The 18,357-nt window shown below is 35.9% G+C and overlaps 1 protein-coding gene across 4 annotated transcripts in view; it reads right to left on the reverse strand.

The window, feature by feature from the left end:
* The window catches only part of LSAMP (limbic system associated membrane protein), a 603,037-nt gene that overhangs the window by 261,222 nt on the left and 323,458 nt on the right, over positions 1-18,357 (reverse strand). For all 4 annotated transcript variants that reach the window (XM_014792226.2, XM_004436551.3, XM_087439642.1 and 1 more), the window contains exon 2: positions 16,425-16,657. In XM_014792226.2, the coding sequence (XP_014647712.1) occupies positions 16,425-16,657 (233 nt within the window). The remainder of the gene's footprint in view (positions 1-16,424; positions 16,658-18,357) is intronic.

Consider the following 18,357-nt stretch of genomic DNA (forward strand, 5'->3'; position numbering starts at 1 on the left):
CCAACTACCTTTAAAATTCTTTATATGACGTCCTCACCCTAACATATCTCCTCCTAATCACCCACCACTCTCAGTTCCTAAGATCACTTCATTTCCACGTAGTGATTGTCTGTTTTATCCAACTTTTGTTTCCTTCAAACCTTTGTATTCTTTTCCTCCCAAACCCTCCCCCATCCTATATCTGAACTTTCAAACAACTGTGGAAATCCCACCTGTTCCAGGAACCCTGTGATATTACTATTAGAAAGAGAAGCCTTAGCTGAATTCCTATCTGCCTTAGTAGAGCAATTCTTACCTTCTTAAGTCCTCCTCAACTTAGGGAAAAGCATCAGTAACTCCCTTCAATATACAAATCTCACAATTCCCTCTTTAGGCTTCAACTTGACTAAATATATTCCTTTAATGTTTTCCCTTCTATCTGTGTATGATGCCTTAATATCTGAGCTTGTACCCTCCTAGAGAGCATAAAATGTGTCTGCCTCAAATGGCAGCCCATGCAGAGAGATGCTTCAAAAATATAACTGATGTTGATGAAGAGAGAGATGAACAAAAATGTGGTATTACTGGCTAACTTGCAAATACAAAACCCTAAAATTCTAATTTTACGCAAACCAATTCTACCATCCCATGCCCAGAGGCACTCAAGAAGCAAGGCTGTACAGCTTACACACACTGCTGTGAAATGCAGACCTCATACAGGAGCCGAGGTATATAAATATGCAAATCATAGATGTATACAGACACAGCCTTCCAATAGAGAACACCAGCTGTCACAGGCAGCAAAATCACTCCGAGGACTTGGCACTGGTGAATTGGCAAATACCCCCTGGTTGTTGTTGCCCCATCAATCATGGGCCATTTGGCCAGAATGAATTCTTGAACAGGTTTTCTCCTCCTTTTAACTCAGTTTAACTCAAAGAACTTTTTTTAAGGTGATGAAATGCGCTGCTATATAATTTGATCTGAGTCGGATGCGGGGAGTTTATTGTTCTCTGGACATATCCTTTCCTGTATCTCACCATTTAAAAAAGTCTACACTTCCCCCTCCATCCTGCATCAAACAAAACAAAATAAAAACATTGAGCTAATGTTTTGTTTCTCTTTATTCAAGAACTATTAGGAAAGATTCTGCTGGGGTATGGATGATGGACAATGTGCAGAGTTTAATAGTTTGTTCTTTTTTTTTTTTTTCAGAGACTATTGAAGACTATTAGCCCAGAAAACTCTAGACCTTCAAGTTATCACAAGTGATTATGAAATATAAGTGAAATAGGCAAGAGGATGAAAAGATAGAGTGAATACTGCAAACCTGTGGTACCCCCCAAGTCTATGAAAACTCCAGTTTAATGGGGGAATGAATAAGAAATTTACTTCTCAACAAACAACGAAGAATAGTTTACAACCATAGAGGCATTCTGAGAGAAGTAAATAAAACATCGATTTTAAATAGCAGTATTATCCAGCAGAGAGCAGATCAATGAAAGTTGCATAGGTTTTCAGATGCTTCAGGATATTAAAGAACAATCCCATTTCCCCCCTCTATAAACCATTCCATCCAGAAGGATAATTTAAAATGTGCCATAAATCATTATCTGCTCAGCAACCAATCAGCATTTAGAAAAGTTATATCTACCCCTCTTCTGCCTTTAGAACCATCTAACATGCTCTCCTTTTTGTTAAATCATAAGCCTGGTAGATTTCTTCTGACTGGATATGTGGTAGAAAATAATAAGTTTTCTTTCAGATTTAATATTTTCTCATTGTAGAAAATACCAGAAGAGAAAACTGATATTTTTTTTGGAAAGCTTAAAGTACTCAATAATTATTAGTTGGATGATGTTCATTACACCCTTGTAAAGAAGTCGATGAGATTTATTGCTGTTTCAAAGATAGAGGGAACAGGGTACAGACAATTACAAAGATTTGCTTCTTTCATACAAAGGTGGAGTGATGAAAAATCACAGGGAATAAAGACTAGGATTTTCATCAACTGTCAACATTCTCTATGATTCCAGCCTCCACTGTGAAACAGGATGTTACTCTCCTGTGAACCTGGATGTTACTGTTAGAAAGTAAGACTATTAATCCAGTACCAAGTGTTTTCTGAATCTTCTATTTTCCGTGTGGTTTCAAAGAGAAACAAGGCAGAGTCTGTGCATGCTGGCAGCTTATACTCTTAGAGGGTAATAAGATGTATATTCAAATAGCCATGTTATAAAGTGGAATGTGATATGTGTTCAGAGAGAGATAAAGTGCTTCTAGTGTAGAGAAGAGAGAGCTTGCTTATGGAAGGTAAGGTCGAATAAGCCATGTTAGAGTAACCATGCTACATAGAGTGTGCCGGATGATTTTTTAAAACCTCAATGGGAACATGTTACTCCCCTGATTAAAATCTTCAATTGATTCTCATCACACTTGGAATACCCAAATATACCTCCAAAAAATAAAGCAAAATAAAACCATAACATAGGTGCAAGGCTCTGTGTACCTTTGCAGCCTCTTCTTGTTTCCCATTCCTCCTTACTCACCATGTTCCAGCTTACTGGCCACATCCCTAATTCTGCCTGTAATCCTCTCTCTCACACTCCATGCCTGGCTAAGTCTACTTTCAGAACTTTGGGGAAGAGTTTGATTATCCAGGATATAGAGTATTTACATAAGAAGAAGTTAGTTTGGAACAATATGTTGGGGAAAAATCACCAGAACTAGACTATTCTGTGTGTAGTTGTGAAAGGTTGAAAGTTTTTGAGACAAGGAATGTTAATATCAGAGCTATATTTCACAAATATCTGGAAGTGATAATCAGGCCATTTTAGAATACAGAAAGATGGGAGCTAGAGATACCACTTTTCTTGGAAAAATATGAGAAAGAGGCAACGAGGGCCAAAATTAGAGAATGTAAGAAAGCGTGATTCACAAAAATGTGTGACTAATTGAGTGGAAAAGCTAGATAGGATGGAGAAGTTAGAAATAACCCTGCTTTCAGGGAGATCAGTTGTGCCATAATCAGAAATAAGAAAATCAGAAGGAAGAGGAAGAGATGCTTTGGAGGGAAAGATTAATTTTGATTTGAGTGTGATAAACATGAAGTGGCTGGCAGATAGAAAGAAATGTTTATAAGGTATTTCTGGACTAGGATCCTCCACCCCCCAAAGAAAAAGGGCAAGGCTGGCAATGGAGACTTGGAATCAAACTATATAGATGTTACGTTAAAGATGAGGTCATCAGTGGACGAAATCTGAAAAGGAAGAAGCAAGGAGAGCTCTGATGAAACATACAGAAATAAGATCATACAACTAAAGGATTTCAAGTTGATATAGTCTGAGAGACACAAAGAACACTAAAAGAGGGCATTATTTCAAGAAATAAGGAGGAAATAAATTGCAAGAAAAAAAAGGGAATTGTTAGAAGTGTGCCTAAGGAGAAATCAAAGAGAATGGCAGGAAAAGACTGGCTCATTAAAAAGGAAGGGGCAGTGGCAGGTTGTATATACAGAATAGGAAAAGATTAGGAAAAGCTGTTTTAGGCAAGTGAGTTGAAAGTCAGCCAGTGATGAATGGAGAAATTTCCAAAAAGCATGAGGACTCAGCTGAAGTTAGCATGACTTTGTAGGGTGCTCAATAAAATGTTATGATATTCCATTTCCTAGCAACCTTTAGATGAGAGGGAGAAAAGGAATATTGGAGCTACTCACAGCTGGGGACTGGAGAGGTCAAAACAAGATAAGATCAAATAGACTTGAATTTAGGCAGCCAGTAAGGAGGCCACTGAAATGTCAGACTATGGGCTCTAGCTTGGGTAAACAGGCCAATGAAGCCAGTACGTGGTTAAAGCAGCATCCAAGAAATCCAGAAAAAAGAGTTTTTTATCTGGTTTTGTTTTTTGTTTTGAAATCAGGATGAAACTTAGAAATTTTACGCAGGAAATTATTTATTCTACAATTTTACTTGAGTTGAGGGAATTGACAAGGTTCTACTCACTCAAAACGTCTGTCTTTGTTCCTCCTTCCCAAGACTTTGTAATTTGTGTGTGTGTATAGCATTATCTTTATAATATCACTTGAGCAAGAATATGTCTTTGCAAGGTGTAAGAAATTAAGGTCACATCATTTTAAGAATAGACCATTTTGTGAATTTGTTTCCACCATGGGAAAAAAAAGAAGATAGAAAAACACTCAGGTAAGAGAATGATGGAGGATTGAAGTAGGAAAAATTAAAATAAAATGGAAGTAGAAGGCACAAAAGAGAAATTTTGCTCTCTAAAAATTTTTCTGAAAGTCTGTCCTTTCAATAATCATGAGTTTATTTTAACAATTTTAAGCTATCCTCCAGATATAATACATATATACACACACACAAACACACACACAACAAAATTTGGAAACTAAATAACATAGAATTTTACCCAGAAAGACAACATTCAAAAAACTATTGTAAAAACTATTCTGGCATATTTCACCCTCTCTTTTTTTCTGATGAGTGTATGTGGAATGCATATGATGTGAATGTACATTTAGCATAGTTTAGAAAATTGAGGTTATAGATTATACTGTTTTGTAACCTGCCACTTCATTTAACCATATATTGCACATATTTTTTCATGTAATAAAATGTTTTATAAAGCACGCTAATTAATGCGTATAATAAGTCATATAACTCAGCGTTTTTAGTTGGAAGAAACAGAAAACATCTCTGGCTGTCTTGTGCAGAATAGGAATTCACTGCAACTCACAACATCACTGGGAAGCCCGCAAAACCAGATTCATGCCAAAACAGTCATAAGAGGGGGGCATGATTCTGCAGAGGAGATGACGTAGCTTTCACTGCTGCCAACATGGCCCTAGATCCAGGCCTTAGTGAAACATCAGTGAGTCAACATTTCCAGTATAAACTCACTGCTACAGGTGCCACCAACTACCTGAAAAGATTCTCTTTGGTGCTGAGTTTCTTGTATCAATAATATGTGCTAATAATCCTGAGTCTGGGGCAGATGCATTGGAGTTTCAAGGCCTGGATCTCACGTCCAACCCCTAGTTTCGAGGGTGTCTGGATTTTATGTCAACTTCGACAATGGGTGGTAATGTCTGCATGCCAACAATACTGAAAGGAGGGAAATTCCTAAACATGGGGAAGAGTTCTGAATGTTGAGCAGGCACTCTAACGTCCATTATAATCGTATTTCTTCTTATAAAATGACCGCAATTTAACTTCCTCATTCTTTATTTGGAATATTTGGGGTATTTTCCGTAATTTTCTTTAGAAATAATTCTGTGATGACCACTTTGTACAAAAATCTGTGTTTTCATTTCAGAGAATTTTCTTTCTACACATTCATTGAAGTGGAGTTACTAGGTCAAATGATACAAAGATATTTTAAAACTTTATAAACATCCCTACATTACCCTAGCAAAGTTTCCATTAATTTACACTCTCAACAGGGAGATATGAAAGTGTCAGTTTTCCTACTGACTTGCCAATTCTGGCTAGCCACATTTTGTTAACTCTTTCCCAGTATTATTGGTTTAAAAAATAACAATTTATTACTGCTTTACTTGACATTTCCTTGATTATTAGTGAGGTTTTAACAGTTTTCCATGTGTTTGCTGCTTCCACAGATCCTTTTCTAAGTTGGCAATTTATGTCCGACAAATTTTAGTCATATTTTCTGTGTTAATTTTTTTCTCTCTTTATTGATCTGATGAAATCTACTCATATGCCAATGACATTAAGGCTTTATCTGTTACATATTTTTTTTAAATCACTTTATCACTTCTCTTACTTTTAGATATTAATATATGTGGATTCAAATTTATTCATTTTTTCTTTATGCTTTTTTACTTGTTTTTATGCTATGAAAGCCTTCCTCATTCTGTTGAGATATATATTTATTGACGGTTCTCTCAGCCTTTTTTTCTTTATTTTCTACTTTTAAATCTTGAAGAGATCTGGTATTAATGTTCATGAGTGGTTGTTTACTAAAAATGTAATTTTATTTTTCTTTAATTAAGTATTCACAACCATCTGTTGAATAATCATACTTTACCCATGATTTTAAATATTCCTGGATCATATGTCCTAATTATATGTGGTAGTGTTTCACGCATTTCATTTATACCCACAGACTTGGTCATTCTTACATCAAAAATACACTGTTTTGATAATTTTATCTTTATAAAATATGTTAGTATCTAGCAGTACAGTAGAAGTCTTCCTGGCCCAATAAAATAATTTTAAAAAATTTATTAGCTATTTATGTCCACCTATTCTCCATAATTAACTTAATAAATTTAACATATTTTCAATCAAAAATCTCCCAAAGTAATTTTTAGATACATAAAAAAATTCTGTACCTTGGGGAAAACTGTCATCTTTACATTATTTGTGTTGTCATTCAAGAATTAAGTATTTCCCTTCCATTAAAAAAACAACATAAAACAAAAAAAGACAAAACAGCTCTTTTCTTTTATTTTTCCATGTAAAATGATATTGATTTCTGCATTTAGCTTCTCCATATTGCTTATTTAATCTATTCTTAAATGTTTTTATATTGTTGAAGTTTTGTCAATGGCCATTTTATAGTACATTTTATGTGTTTATAATAACCAAATGTAAAAAGTATTAATTTTATATATTTCTTCAGACAACTGGAGAACTTATTAAATTGTTATTAGTGCTAATTTTTTGTCTTTAATTTATGAGAGTTTTTTTTAGTTATTAATCATTTTAGCTGAAAATATTGTTTCTTTCTTCTTTTCCTGTAATTAAATCTTTTTGTTTTATTTTCTTGTCCCATTGCATTGACTAGGACCTCCAGAATAATGTTAAATAATAATAATGAGTGGTGGTATCCTTGCCTTATTTCTGAACTAATTACTGTTGAGGCTATCCATCTTTTTCATGTTAAAAAAAATCATCTATATTTAGTTCACTAAATTTGTGAGTATTTAAAAAGATCAAGAATAGAGGTTGGTTGAATTATATGTATTTTTGTTGTTATAAAATGGTTATAACTATTTTAATTAGTTATTTTTTGTTGGTTATTCATGATTTTTCTCCTTTGACTTTTTGATGTTTTATATTTTATTCATATATTTCTTTATAATGAATTATGCTGAAAAAAATTCTGCTTGATTATGCTATATTTAATATTTAGTTGGATTTTATTCACTAGTATTTAACCCTGATACCTACCTTAAGTATTATTGTGTCTGTTTTACTTTTATTTTGAAATAATTTCAAATTTACAGAAAAATTGCAAAAATAATACAAAGAACTCCCATGCACTCTTCACCCAGAGACTCCATTCAAGTTTCATCAATTGTCCCAATAATGTCTTTTCTAGCAAAATGGTCCAATGTAAGATCATGTATTATACCCAGTTATCACACGTCTCTATTCCCTTTCAATATAGGGCAGTTCCTCTCACTCTCCTGACTTTCATTACCTTGAAATTTATGAAGAGTACAGGCCAGTCTTTCCATGGAATGTCCTTCCATTTGAGTGTGCCCAATGTCTTCTTATGATTAGATTCAGGTTTTGATAGAAATATCGCAGAAGTGATGCTGTATTCCGCTTATCGCATCCTATCATTTGGCACATGATGCCAATTTGTCCCATTGCTCGTAGTGTTAACTTTGAAAGGTGTCAGCTAAATTTCTCTCCTTTTTTCTTTTTTATTTTTTTTTCCCTTTGTACTTAATAAGTAGTTTGTGGGGAGCTACTTTGAGATTATGTAAAAATCTCAGTCCTTATTTCACTTTCACCTACTAGTTTTAGAATCCATTGATGTTTCTTGCCTGAATTAATTATTTCTGCAACGGTTGCCAAATGATAATTTTCAACTCCCTTATTCCTTCTACATTTATTAGTCGGCATTCTATTACAAGGAAGAGCTTTATATTCTATTTAATAACTATTGTTTAATTTATACCAGTATAATATGTTGTTATTCTTTATTTCTGATACCCAAATTGTTCCAGAATTTGCCAGTGGAAGTCCCTTTCAAGCTGACTTCCGTGTACTTTTGGCATGCCTCATTTTTCTCTGAGGACTTCTATACTTTAGGACACAAAAGATGCTCCAAGCTCATATTATACCTTCCTTGCTCCAGTCCTGGAATCATCTATTTCTCCAAGTAAACTTAGTTCCTTTTAGTGGAGAGCTATAGTTTAAAACCAACTTCTGGATGCAAGGTATGCTCCTTGCTACTGGAATGTAAGTATTCCAAGGCCCTCTTAATGGGCAAGGCTATACAAGCACACTGACATCCATATTTCTATCTATCTATCTATCTATCTATCTATCTATCTATCTACCTATCTATCTATCTATCCACCTGTCTATCTTCTCTTAAAACTCATGAATAAATGCTAATAACTCCAATTTTAATCCAACACCACAGAGTTCATTTTAGCTTTTCCCCTTTCATATTTATACTGCTCCAACAGTGAGAAACTGGTTATCATTATCCTCAATATATTTACTAACTTTCTCAATTCTCTGGAATGTAGCCAGAGGTCCTAACCCTCCGTGACTGCCCTGGGCCCTGTAGTGGTTGCATCCCACTCAGAAACCCTCCTTGGCTAGGCCTTGGCACAGCCTGGCTGCTTTCTCACTACACTCCAGCTTGCCTAATAGATTTTTGACTAAAAAGAAGGAAAAGGGTCTTATTGTGTTATGTATACTTTGTCACTGAGGTAGACCTAGGACTTGAGAAATTTTAAAGGCAACCCAAATCATCTTGTCAAAAATAAATGTTACCTATTTATAGAAAACTTTAGTGTGTGTGTATATATATATATATACACACTATTATATATATATACTATTATATATATATATATATATAGAAAAAATATATAAATATATATGCCATCGTTCCTGACGTTTAAATATATGAATTCAAAAAGTTGCCTTTAGGGCTGGCCCAGTGGCGTAGTGGTTAAGTTTTCATGCTCCGCTTCGGCAGCCCAGGGTTTGCTGGTTTGGATCCCGGGTGCCGACCTACACACCGCTTGTCAAGCCATGCTGTGACAGTATCCCATGTACACAAAATAGAGTAAGATGGGCACAGATGTTAGCTCAGGACCAATCTTCCTCAAGCAAAAAGGGGAAGATTGGCAACAGATGTTAGCTTCCTATAAAAGTTCCCTTTAATATTTTCAAGAGTACACAGGTTTTTTTCTTTTTTTCCTGGCAACGTATAGAAAACATAAATGCTATAGTTGATGACAATTTATGATGGCTTATAGTACTATTTAAAAATATTTTAGAGGGTAGCTATCCTTATCTTAATAGGTAAAATCTCTGTGTAAAAACTAGCACATCTCTGAGTAGCCACATATTCATTATGTAAATATAAATAAAAATAACTTGTGGCACACACTAATTGTAGCTAAACTATCTAGCAGATGCCTATCCAACATGGAATAAATCCCTACCCCCAAATTCTTCCCAATCAGCATCAAAATTCTAACCATAAGGTATTAAAACCCCTATTGGTGTAAGGATTCAAGATTCGAATACAGCTGAACATTTATTGGTGTCTGTCTTCAAGTAGCTTCCTTCCTTTCATGGAGTCTGAGTTTTTACACTGAGCCACCTCTGGACACTAAAATAACTTTGTCTCTCTTCCTTATTTTTTGTCATCTTCAGGAAGGATAAGTGCAGGTTAGAGTAGAAAGTATGTGGGTAAATAGTTGATTTATTTTAAGAACTAAAAGATGGACTGCAGATACATATAGAGACTTAGAGATAGTAATTAATTATGAGTGGATGGCCTTAATTTAGATAAAACGTGAAGTCCTTCCTGCAAGAAGAATATCAAATTAAAACTGCTCGAGGTAATATTCCCAAATATTTTAGCCCCAAAGTTTCACCTCTTCCCATTACATTAGCTGTCTGATTGCTGATGTGGATAGTGATGTCTTTAAAGTGAACCTGACCTATTAATGGCCAGTCAAGGGGCTACTGTCTGAAAAATGAAGCCAAAGAGTAGGAAAATTAGTAGACTTCAGCATGTAAAATCCAAATGAGAAGTCCAGTGAATCATTAAGATTCTCAATAATCAAAAGAAGTAACCCTCAGCTCAAACCTAACTAAAGATTTTAAATTCTTTATATTACTACAACGCTTGAAAAATGTAAAGAGCTCCAGGCTAACTTCAATTAGAATGAAGTGATACATGCACCCCTGTGTTCATTGCAGCGTTATTCACAGTAGCCAAGACTTGGAAGCAACCTAAGTGCCCATCAAGGGATGAATGGATGAAGAAGACGTGGTATATATACACAATGGAATACCACTCAGCCACAAGAAGTGATGAAATCCAGCCATTTGTGACAACATGGATGGACATTGAGGGTATTAAGCTAAGTGAAATAAGTCAGAGGGAGAAGGTCAAATACCGTATGATCTCATTCATAAGTAGAAGATAAAAACAACAACAAACAAACACATAGAGATGGAGATTGGATTGGCGGTTATCAGAGGGAAGTGGGGAGGAGGAGGGGATTGGTGGTTACCAGAGGGGAAGTGGGGAGGGAGGAGGGCGAAAGAGATGACTTGGTACATGTGTGTGGTGATGGATTGTAATTAGTATTTGGGTGGTGAACATGATGTAATATATGCAGAAATAGAAGTATAATGATGTACACCTGAAATTTATACAATGTTATAGACCAATGTTGCCGCAATTAATTAATTAATTAATTAAAAAATAAGAATGCAGTAGCGAACCTTTTGTGTGAAATTCTGTTGGCAATGTTAAGATATTGAAAAAATAATCAATGCAACATGATGTTAATTAAGAAAGGGAAAGAAGAAGGATGGAAGGGAAGGGAGAATGAAAGAAGGAGTAAAAGAAGGAAAGAGGAGAGAGATTAAGGGAGGTAAAATGATACCTGCTTGGCGTTCTGGGTAATAGAATTGAGTCAGAATTAGGAATATTTAATAGGACCGTAAAATGCTTCTAAGAATTTAAATCCTAGAAACAACAAGTTCTAGACTAGTATTCATGAAAAAAATTAAACGTGTGCTTCCTAACATTTGAGTTTTCAATTGTTAAATTAAAAGAGAATCTACAGACATTGCAATTATAAGTCAATATGCATATTCTACGATTAATGAGACAGAGGAAATGTGGCTTATTAAGTGCGTAGATTTGGAAAGAAAGAGCAAACATGTTTGGTCTTACAAAGAGTCCCACTTTCATATTTCTCCCATAATTGTATTGGTTTAATTAAGGTAATTATGCAATAAATTTCTTACAAGTAATGGAGAGATTCTCACAACGCATGTATGTGACTTGAGTCATCGTGTGAGAAAAATTTCTGGGATTCTATCAATATTATAGTGAAATTTAAATATTTACTTAGAAGTAAATTTCAAAAACTCCAAAATGTTTTTTAAAAATTGTCTCCAATTTTAGTGCATGCAGATTTGGCCATTTCTAAAACAATATTAACCAAATTAGAATAGCATAAAAAAGGAGAAGACTCAACATAGAAATAAACACTTTAGTATGGCTAACGGACTCAAGAATAATGTAATAAATAAATTGAAAATATGATAAATGTTGTAAGGTATTGTGAATGACATATTTAAAAATAAGATTCACATTTAAAAACACTGTCATGTTCAGATGTCCTTTGTATTCACATACACATGGAGAAGCTTAATGTTACATTAAAAAAAAAAAACGTCGTTTTTGGAACCACTGTTCTCAGGGCTCAAGAACATGAGCTTAATCTCTTTTTGATGAGTACACAGGTTTATTTTATTCTATTTTTAATTTTTCAATTACAAGGCTCTAGTACCTGCTCCACAGAGTTTTAGACATAATTTGGTGCTGTGTCATGCAGGAAAATGAGCAGGCAGCAGCAGCAAATCCCTCTCACTGATTGCTTAGATCTCTAGAACAGTAGTTCTTGGTTTTTCACATGTATCTGCATCACTGGCAGAGCATAGTGTATCTGCAAATTTTGGCCACATTCCCAGGGGTTCTGATTCTATTGTTCTGGGAATGGTTCTCATTTTGACACGTATAATAAACCAAAATCTTGCCTTTGTTGCAGGTTATGCAAGAATCACATAAAGAGAAACATCACCTTAACAGATGTGACTCTCTCTGTGACATGAACAAAAAACGCAGGAAATCTTTGGAGAAGAAATGGACATTATTAATGGGAAGGAAGCCAGAGTACTCTGTTGATTTTATTGAAGTTAAGGGTGATGTTTTCTTAATCTTTTATCTTAGAATTTGTAAAAGAGGTGGCATGAAAACCAAAATATCTGGCTTTAGAAATGGGCCCCACCATTTATTAAGTATCTCAAATGCATGTTTATATTTGACTAGCCTTGGCTTCCACAGATGCAACATTTAATACCACTAATCACAAGTGATCCCAAAGGTCATTATTGATTTGTATATTTGCTGATGCAAAACTTTCACCTGTGTATCTCACGAGGAAGATGTGTGGAGATGTCATTTAGCTAAAGATTAGGTTTAGTGAACCATGTAGCATATATATTTCAACACAGGATATTTTGTGTGTAATGACTCTCATGAACTGATAAAAACTTACTTTCCTTCTGAAAAATAATCACCATAATAAGAGAGAAAACTTTGGAGATGTTGAAAAATCACTAACATGGTGGGAATATGTATAAAAGGAAAGAAGGCTTCCAGGGGAAATGGCATGTAGGAGAAACGTGAGGGTGCACAAATGCTTAAAAATTTATAAATTTGAGATTTGTGAAGTCTAGAGCAGTTTTTATGTCTCAATAATTTTTTTTTCTAGCTTTGATACCTGAAAATAGACAATTTGGGAAGAGAGAAGAAGATTTTATTTCCGCAGGACTAGGCTAGGTAAGCAGACTTGCAAGGCCTAAGATGTTATCATGAAAGTTAAGATATCTGTCAATCTACCTGTTCTCTGTCTCATGTCCAACAAGATTAGTTTTAGGAGTATTCGAGGGTGTAACACTACCTGAAATTGAATGAAATTATGAAGGATTATTTTCCCAGATGTTCTGAAGGTACACAATTCTTTTAAAGCAGTAGTTCTTAAAGTGTGGTCCCTGCCCCAGCAGCATGAGTGTCACCTAGGCATGTGTTAGAAATGCAAATTCTCAGGCCCTAGCTCCAGAACTATTTAATCAGAAATTCTGGGGAAGTGCCACCAATCTAAAATTTAACAAACCCTCTATGTGTTTCTGATGCACACTGCATTTTCTCCTCAAAGACATTTAATAAATGTAGCTGAGAACTTAAAAGTGATGCTGGTCTAAGAAGCCCTTTAGGATCCTAAAGAAGTAAAGCTGAAGACTGAATGCTAAGGAAAAGGAGAACTGAAGAAAATGGACTAGAGGGACCCGATATAAAAGCTGAAAGAGCCTACCGCAAGGTAACAGGCAATGAGTGGATGCTGCAGTTGTTAGACTCTGGGTAGCACCCCTAGGGCAAAAGTGAGCCTTCTGAGAGACACTAGAGCAGCAGCAGTATCATGGTTGTCATTGTCATCGTCGTCATCATCATCATCATCATCACCACCATCATCTTATTGGGTAAGAACACAAGATCTCCAGACACCAGGCTAGGGGCTTACATAGATAATCTAATTTAATCCTTAGGATAAATTTAGGAGGATTTAAAAATTTAATTTTATCTCTATTTTACACATGACAAAACTGAGCCTTAGAGAAATTAAGTGGTGTACCCCAAAATTTAAGTAGCAAGAAAGAAAACTGATATTTGAAGCAGGCAATATGACTGCAAAGCCTGCCTTCTTAACTGCTATTATTTAGTGATATATCATACCACCTTTGAGCTAAAAGTGGCCTCACCATTGGGTGAGGAAAACGAATACAGTATTTATTTAATGACTAGTTAAGTTGGATTTGCAGAAACCATAGAGGGTGAACAAGGCAGAATTTGAAAAATTCAACAGACCCTTATATTCTGAAGGCAGGTGCTGTGGGGTTGGAGGAAAGAGGGATGCCAGGCATATCTAGAAGCAGAAGCTTTGATATGGTGAAAACATGCAGAGTTGAGGCTTGGAGCATGAAGTAGTGTGAACAAACAGCATGAAGAGATGGAACCACTGACATAATCACAAAGTTGAACGTCCTGAGGGAAAGTGAATCAGCCATCTGGTGCGAGATATCAAATGCCAACATCCATATAATTGTCCAAAAAAATCCCCCTTCGTGACTCAGGCTGAAAGAGGAGACAATACTTTTTTCCTCTCCCTTACAAGTAGAGGCTTTGTTGCTCATTTTTTCTTTCAAAGCAATATGGTTAAAAAGAAAATACAATAATATCTTGATTCAAACAGATGTGGGTTTGAAACCCTGTCCTAAGCGAACAGGCAGCCTTTGGTAGGCTCCTTATTGTCTCTGAATTTTAAGATTTTGAATATTTATAATAAAGTTTTTAACACCTACTTAATAATAATATTATTAGAATCAAATGAGACAATGAACCAACAGTACCTGGCACTTAGTATTAAGTTAAATTTAATTTCACTTGTGCTGACACAGATTGGAGGTGTACACAATGCGATCTAACCTAGTTCTAGCTCTAACCCTCTCAGGATAGTCATGTTTGTAGCTAAAAAGCACAGAGATGAATAAGAAAAGAAAGAGAAGGGCTTTGGGCATTTGGTGCTAAGAGCTCAGACTTAAATATAAATCTGGCAGTTCTTAAAGTCATAAAAAATTTCCATTCCAGTAGAAAGTGCTTCAGATTTGATTCCTGGTCTGCCTGGCTCCAAACTGCTCCCTGAACTCTCTGTGTGATCTTGAACAAGTAACCTAAATTTAATAAACTTTTGTTTCCTCACCTAGAAAGTAAGGAATATAATACTCAGATTGCCCAACTTTGCTTGGTATAAGACAATACACATTTTCTAGTTGTGGTCTCTAGTGACTTTCCAATGACATTAAAGACTGTAAAGGTATTAAAATTGTGTAGGAATCTCATAATACAACATCGAGCTGGACATTAGATAAATCTGTTCTAAGTGGCCTTAAGAAAACTAGTTATCTCCCCTCCCCCTGCCACTGAATGAAGTATGATTTCTTTTGTTTTGAGGTGTGTGTGTGTGCGCGCGCTCGTGGTTGTGTTTTGAGGGAGGTGATAAATTAATCCATTTACATATTTACGCATCTGTAGTAATGTTTACACATTTAAGTGGGCTATCTTAGATCCAAGTCCTGGTGTTTTCTTGTAATGGAGCTCAAGTACTCTCTACTAAACTATAAGGAAAGCATTCTATGCTTTGACTGTGATAGGAACTTTGCGAGTCAGTAGACATGCCTTTTACAAGCAATAAAATGAAGCTGTCAGCCATCACAAATGGACCAAGATAGAGGTCACATGACTAAACCACCCTTGCACCAGGCAGTCTCTGATGTATTTTACTCCAGTTTCAATCTATTAGTCAGAGGAGTTGGGAGAGCAATAATTTAAACACTGCAATAATCAATTGCATAACACATTAATAGAGGCTACCATCAAACTTTGCCACACCACTGACTGCAGTGGAATCTTGACAGGAGCTCTAGGGCCATGCCTAATCTGCATTAAATTTACGCAAAATTGTAAATCAAGAATACATGAACATAGCCTTAATATTTGTTAGTGCTTAGATCTTTCCTAATAGATGGATTGAAACTGCTGGTGGTTTGACTTCGTTTGCAATAAAATTGTGCAGCTGATCAGCTTTGTTCTCATTCCGCGATTATGGGGAAAGGGACCCAAGAGAGCTATAGTTTGGGGGCATGGTTATGCCATTTAGGATTTTCATTCTGTGAAACCGTGACTCATATATGCTCTTGGAAACTCTAATCTAGAAGCAGATTGTCCCCAATGACTTTGCAGATCCTTGTCACTGGATTTGATCAGAAATAACTTGCCATTAGATGGAGATACAAACTACAAAGAAACCTGGCCAGCTGAGAGGCTGGCAAGGCCTCTGGAAATTTTTAGTTTTCCAAACAACATTTACTATCATAAAAACAGATAATTAGTGACATTCTTTAAGCTGAGGATACATAAAAATCAAACCTTCAGCAAAGCATCCAGTTCCTAACAGTGTGATAAAGTGGGCTTCACAAAGTTCTAAGCATTCTGTGTGTTCTTGTGTCCCCATTTCAACTTATCCCAACAGCTGTGGTCTTTACTGTGTGTTTTCACACTCAGGGCTAGGAGAAAACATTCTCACCAAGGGTACTGCTCACAGCGGCAAGACTCCTCTTTCTACATTCTCCTTAGTCCTCTCATTTTAAGTCTATTCTTTTAGAGAGAAAATAGATACTTAAATGCAATAATGTATTTGGAATTTTCTTTTCAGAAAGGATTTTGCAAATACGTTGTTCATCATGATTATTATCTGACTACCAGCTCTCTCACCCTTTTCTTACCTTGCACGATCAAGTAAACTTGAGAGGTCTTGGGCTCATGCTGTGTCTGAACCGAGCAAGTGTAGGAACCCTCATCATAGACATCCACTTTCTGGATTCGGAGGCTGTATTCCAGAGAATGGCGCTTCTCCAGCTCAACCCGGGGGTCCAGAGACCACTTGTCATGCCCAGCAAAAATGATGCCAGAACGGTTCAACCAGGCCACCTTTGAGTTCTTGTCTTCTACAATGCACCTGGCGGAGCAGAATAACAACATTAGAGCCTTAGCCATACATGCATCTGCAGTCATTCTCCACATGATTGGACCAATCAAGAAAAATAATTATATGCAGGGTGAATTATTACCATGCCATTGCTTAGAGTCCTAAGTATCGTCACTATTTCTCCTTTAAGATCTAATTACCATCCAATGGATGGATGTCATTATATTAGACTTAATTTAACAATCAGTATGAAAAATGCAGGCAAATAAAGTTAAATAGGTTAAAGTTAAATTCCCATGGATTATTTTCTTCCTGTCTAGGAAAAGGTCATTCACACAGAACTCCATCTGTTTAAGTAACTCTGAGAATTAGACGATTCATAACGTGGCACATTTACTCAGTTTTGAACTGTATTTATTCTTTCATAAGTCTTAAATTCTTGTGTGATGGTAGATTCAAGTTATGTTCCACTGCCGTAGGAATCAGACCAGATTTCAGAGTTTGCTTCTGATCCTTGTGAGTTTAGAATGCTTACTCCCAGGAGTGGAAAGTATGTGAGCAGGTCCAAGAGAAAGTAGAGAGGTATTGTGTCAAGGAAATCAAAGCTAATGTCATCTTGTCTAAGTCTGGTTCCAGCTGCTGAGGGCAGCAGGTTGTCTGCTGGTGAGACAGCTTGCTACCAGCACTTCTGGCATATTAGAATAAATTCAATTCTTCACGGGAAATGAAGAAACCAATTTTGTAGTTCCTACTCCAAGGAAGGGGAAGAAAAAATGTTTATTTGAATGACTACCTATTTTAGAAACCTAAAAGGGTCTCTTTCTGAAACTTGAAAGAAAGAGGCAAAGAACACAGATTAATGAAGAGGAGTAAACACTTCATGGTGAGTGCCGTTTTCTCTTTCAATTCCAGCAAGAATCTGGAAATGGAAAAATCAAGCAAAAAAACTTCTCTCTGTATCTCTTTGGCAAGATTTATGTCTGCTCCACAGGGAGATTGTCCTAGACCCTGTTCACAGCTGCAGAGCCAGCTGCTCAGTGCTCTGGGGCATGAGGGATGGACAGAAGGAGCCAGGAGCATGACAGTCAAACAATTAAAACACCCTGCTCCCCTGTATCTTCCAAACCGAGTCAAATCCAGTTCCTCTCTCAGGTCAAAACAGCCAAGAATAGAGATTCTACACCCATGTATAGGTAGAAAATGGATGCATAATCACCAGGTTGTCCACTGTAGGGATACAAAGGCCAACTCATCTCTTTTAAAAGAAGGAGAAGGAAAAATCTTTTAAAAATACCTTACCTATGGTACAAAATATTTCCTTATCCCATTATTTTCAGGTGAATTGTATATTTTATTTAGCATGAGAATTTTATTTAATTAGTTAGGTGCCACGAGATATAGGTCTTTCTTTTCTTCTCCACCTATTAATTTTTATAAACATAGGTAGATTAAGGTATTATTTAGTATCTCCATTACCCAATACGTATTTCTCTGCCATGCAGATATTGCTGAGATTAATTATATGCATTTGATAATTTAGAACTTCTCCATAGGGGAGAGCAAAGCTAACTTCATGGGTGCTTGTTGCTTCTTTCTAGACTCAACTTTACTTTTCCTGTTCTATCTTTCTGTGGTATCATTTCTCTGTCCTTCAGGGTGTTTGCAGCACTTCTCAGCTTAGAATCAATTACGAATTAAGTAATAGGCTATTTGCTGTCTTCTTCTAGATC

This window comes from Ceratotherium simum, chromosome 15 (genome assembly GCF_057802395.1).
Source record: "Ceratotherium simum simum isolate JZ-2026a chromosome 15, ASM5780239v1, whole genome shotgun sequence".
In the NCBI taxonomy this organism is placed as follows: Eukaryota; Metazoa; Chordata; class Mammalia; order Perissodactyla; family Rhinocerotidae; genus Ceratotherium; species Ceratotherium simum.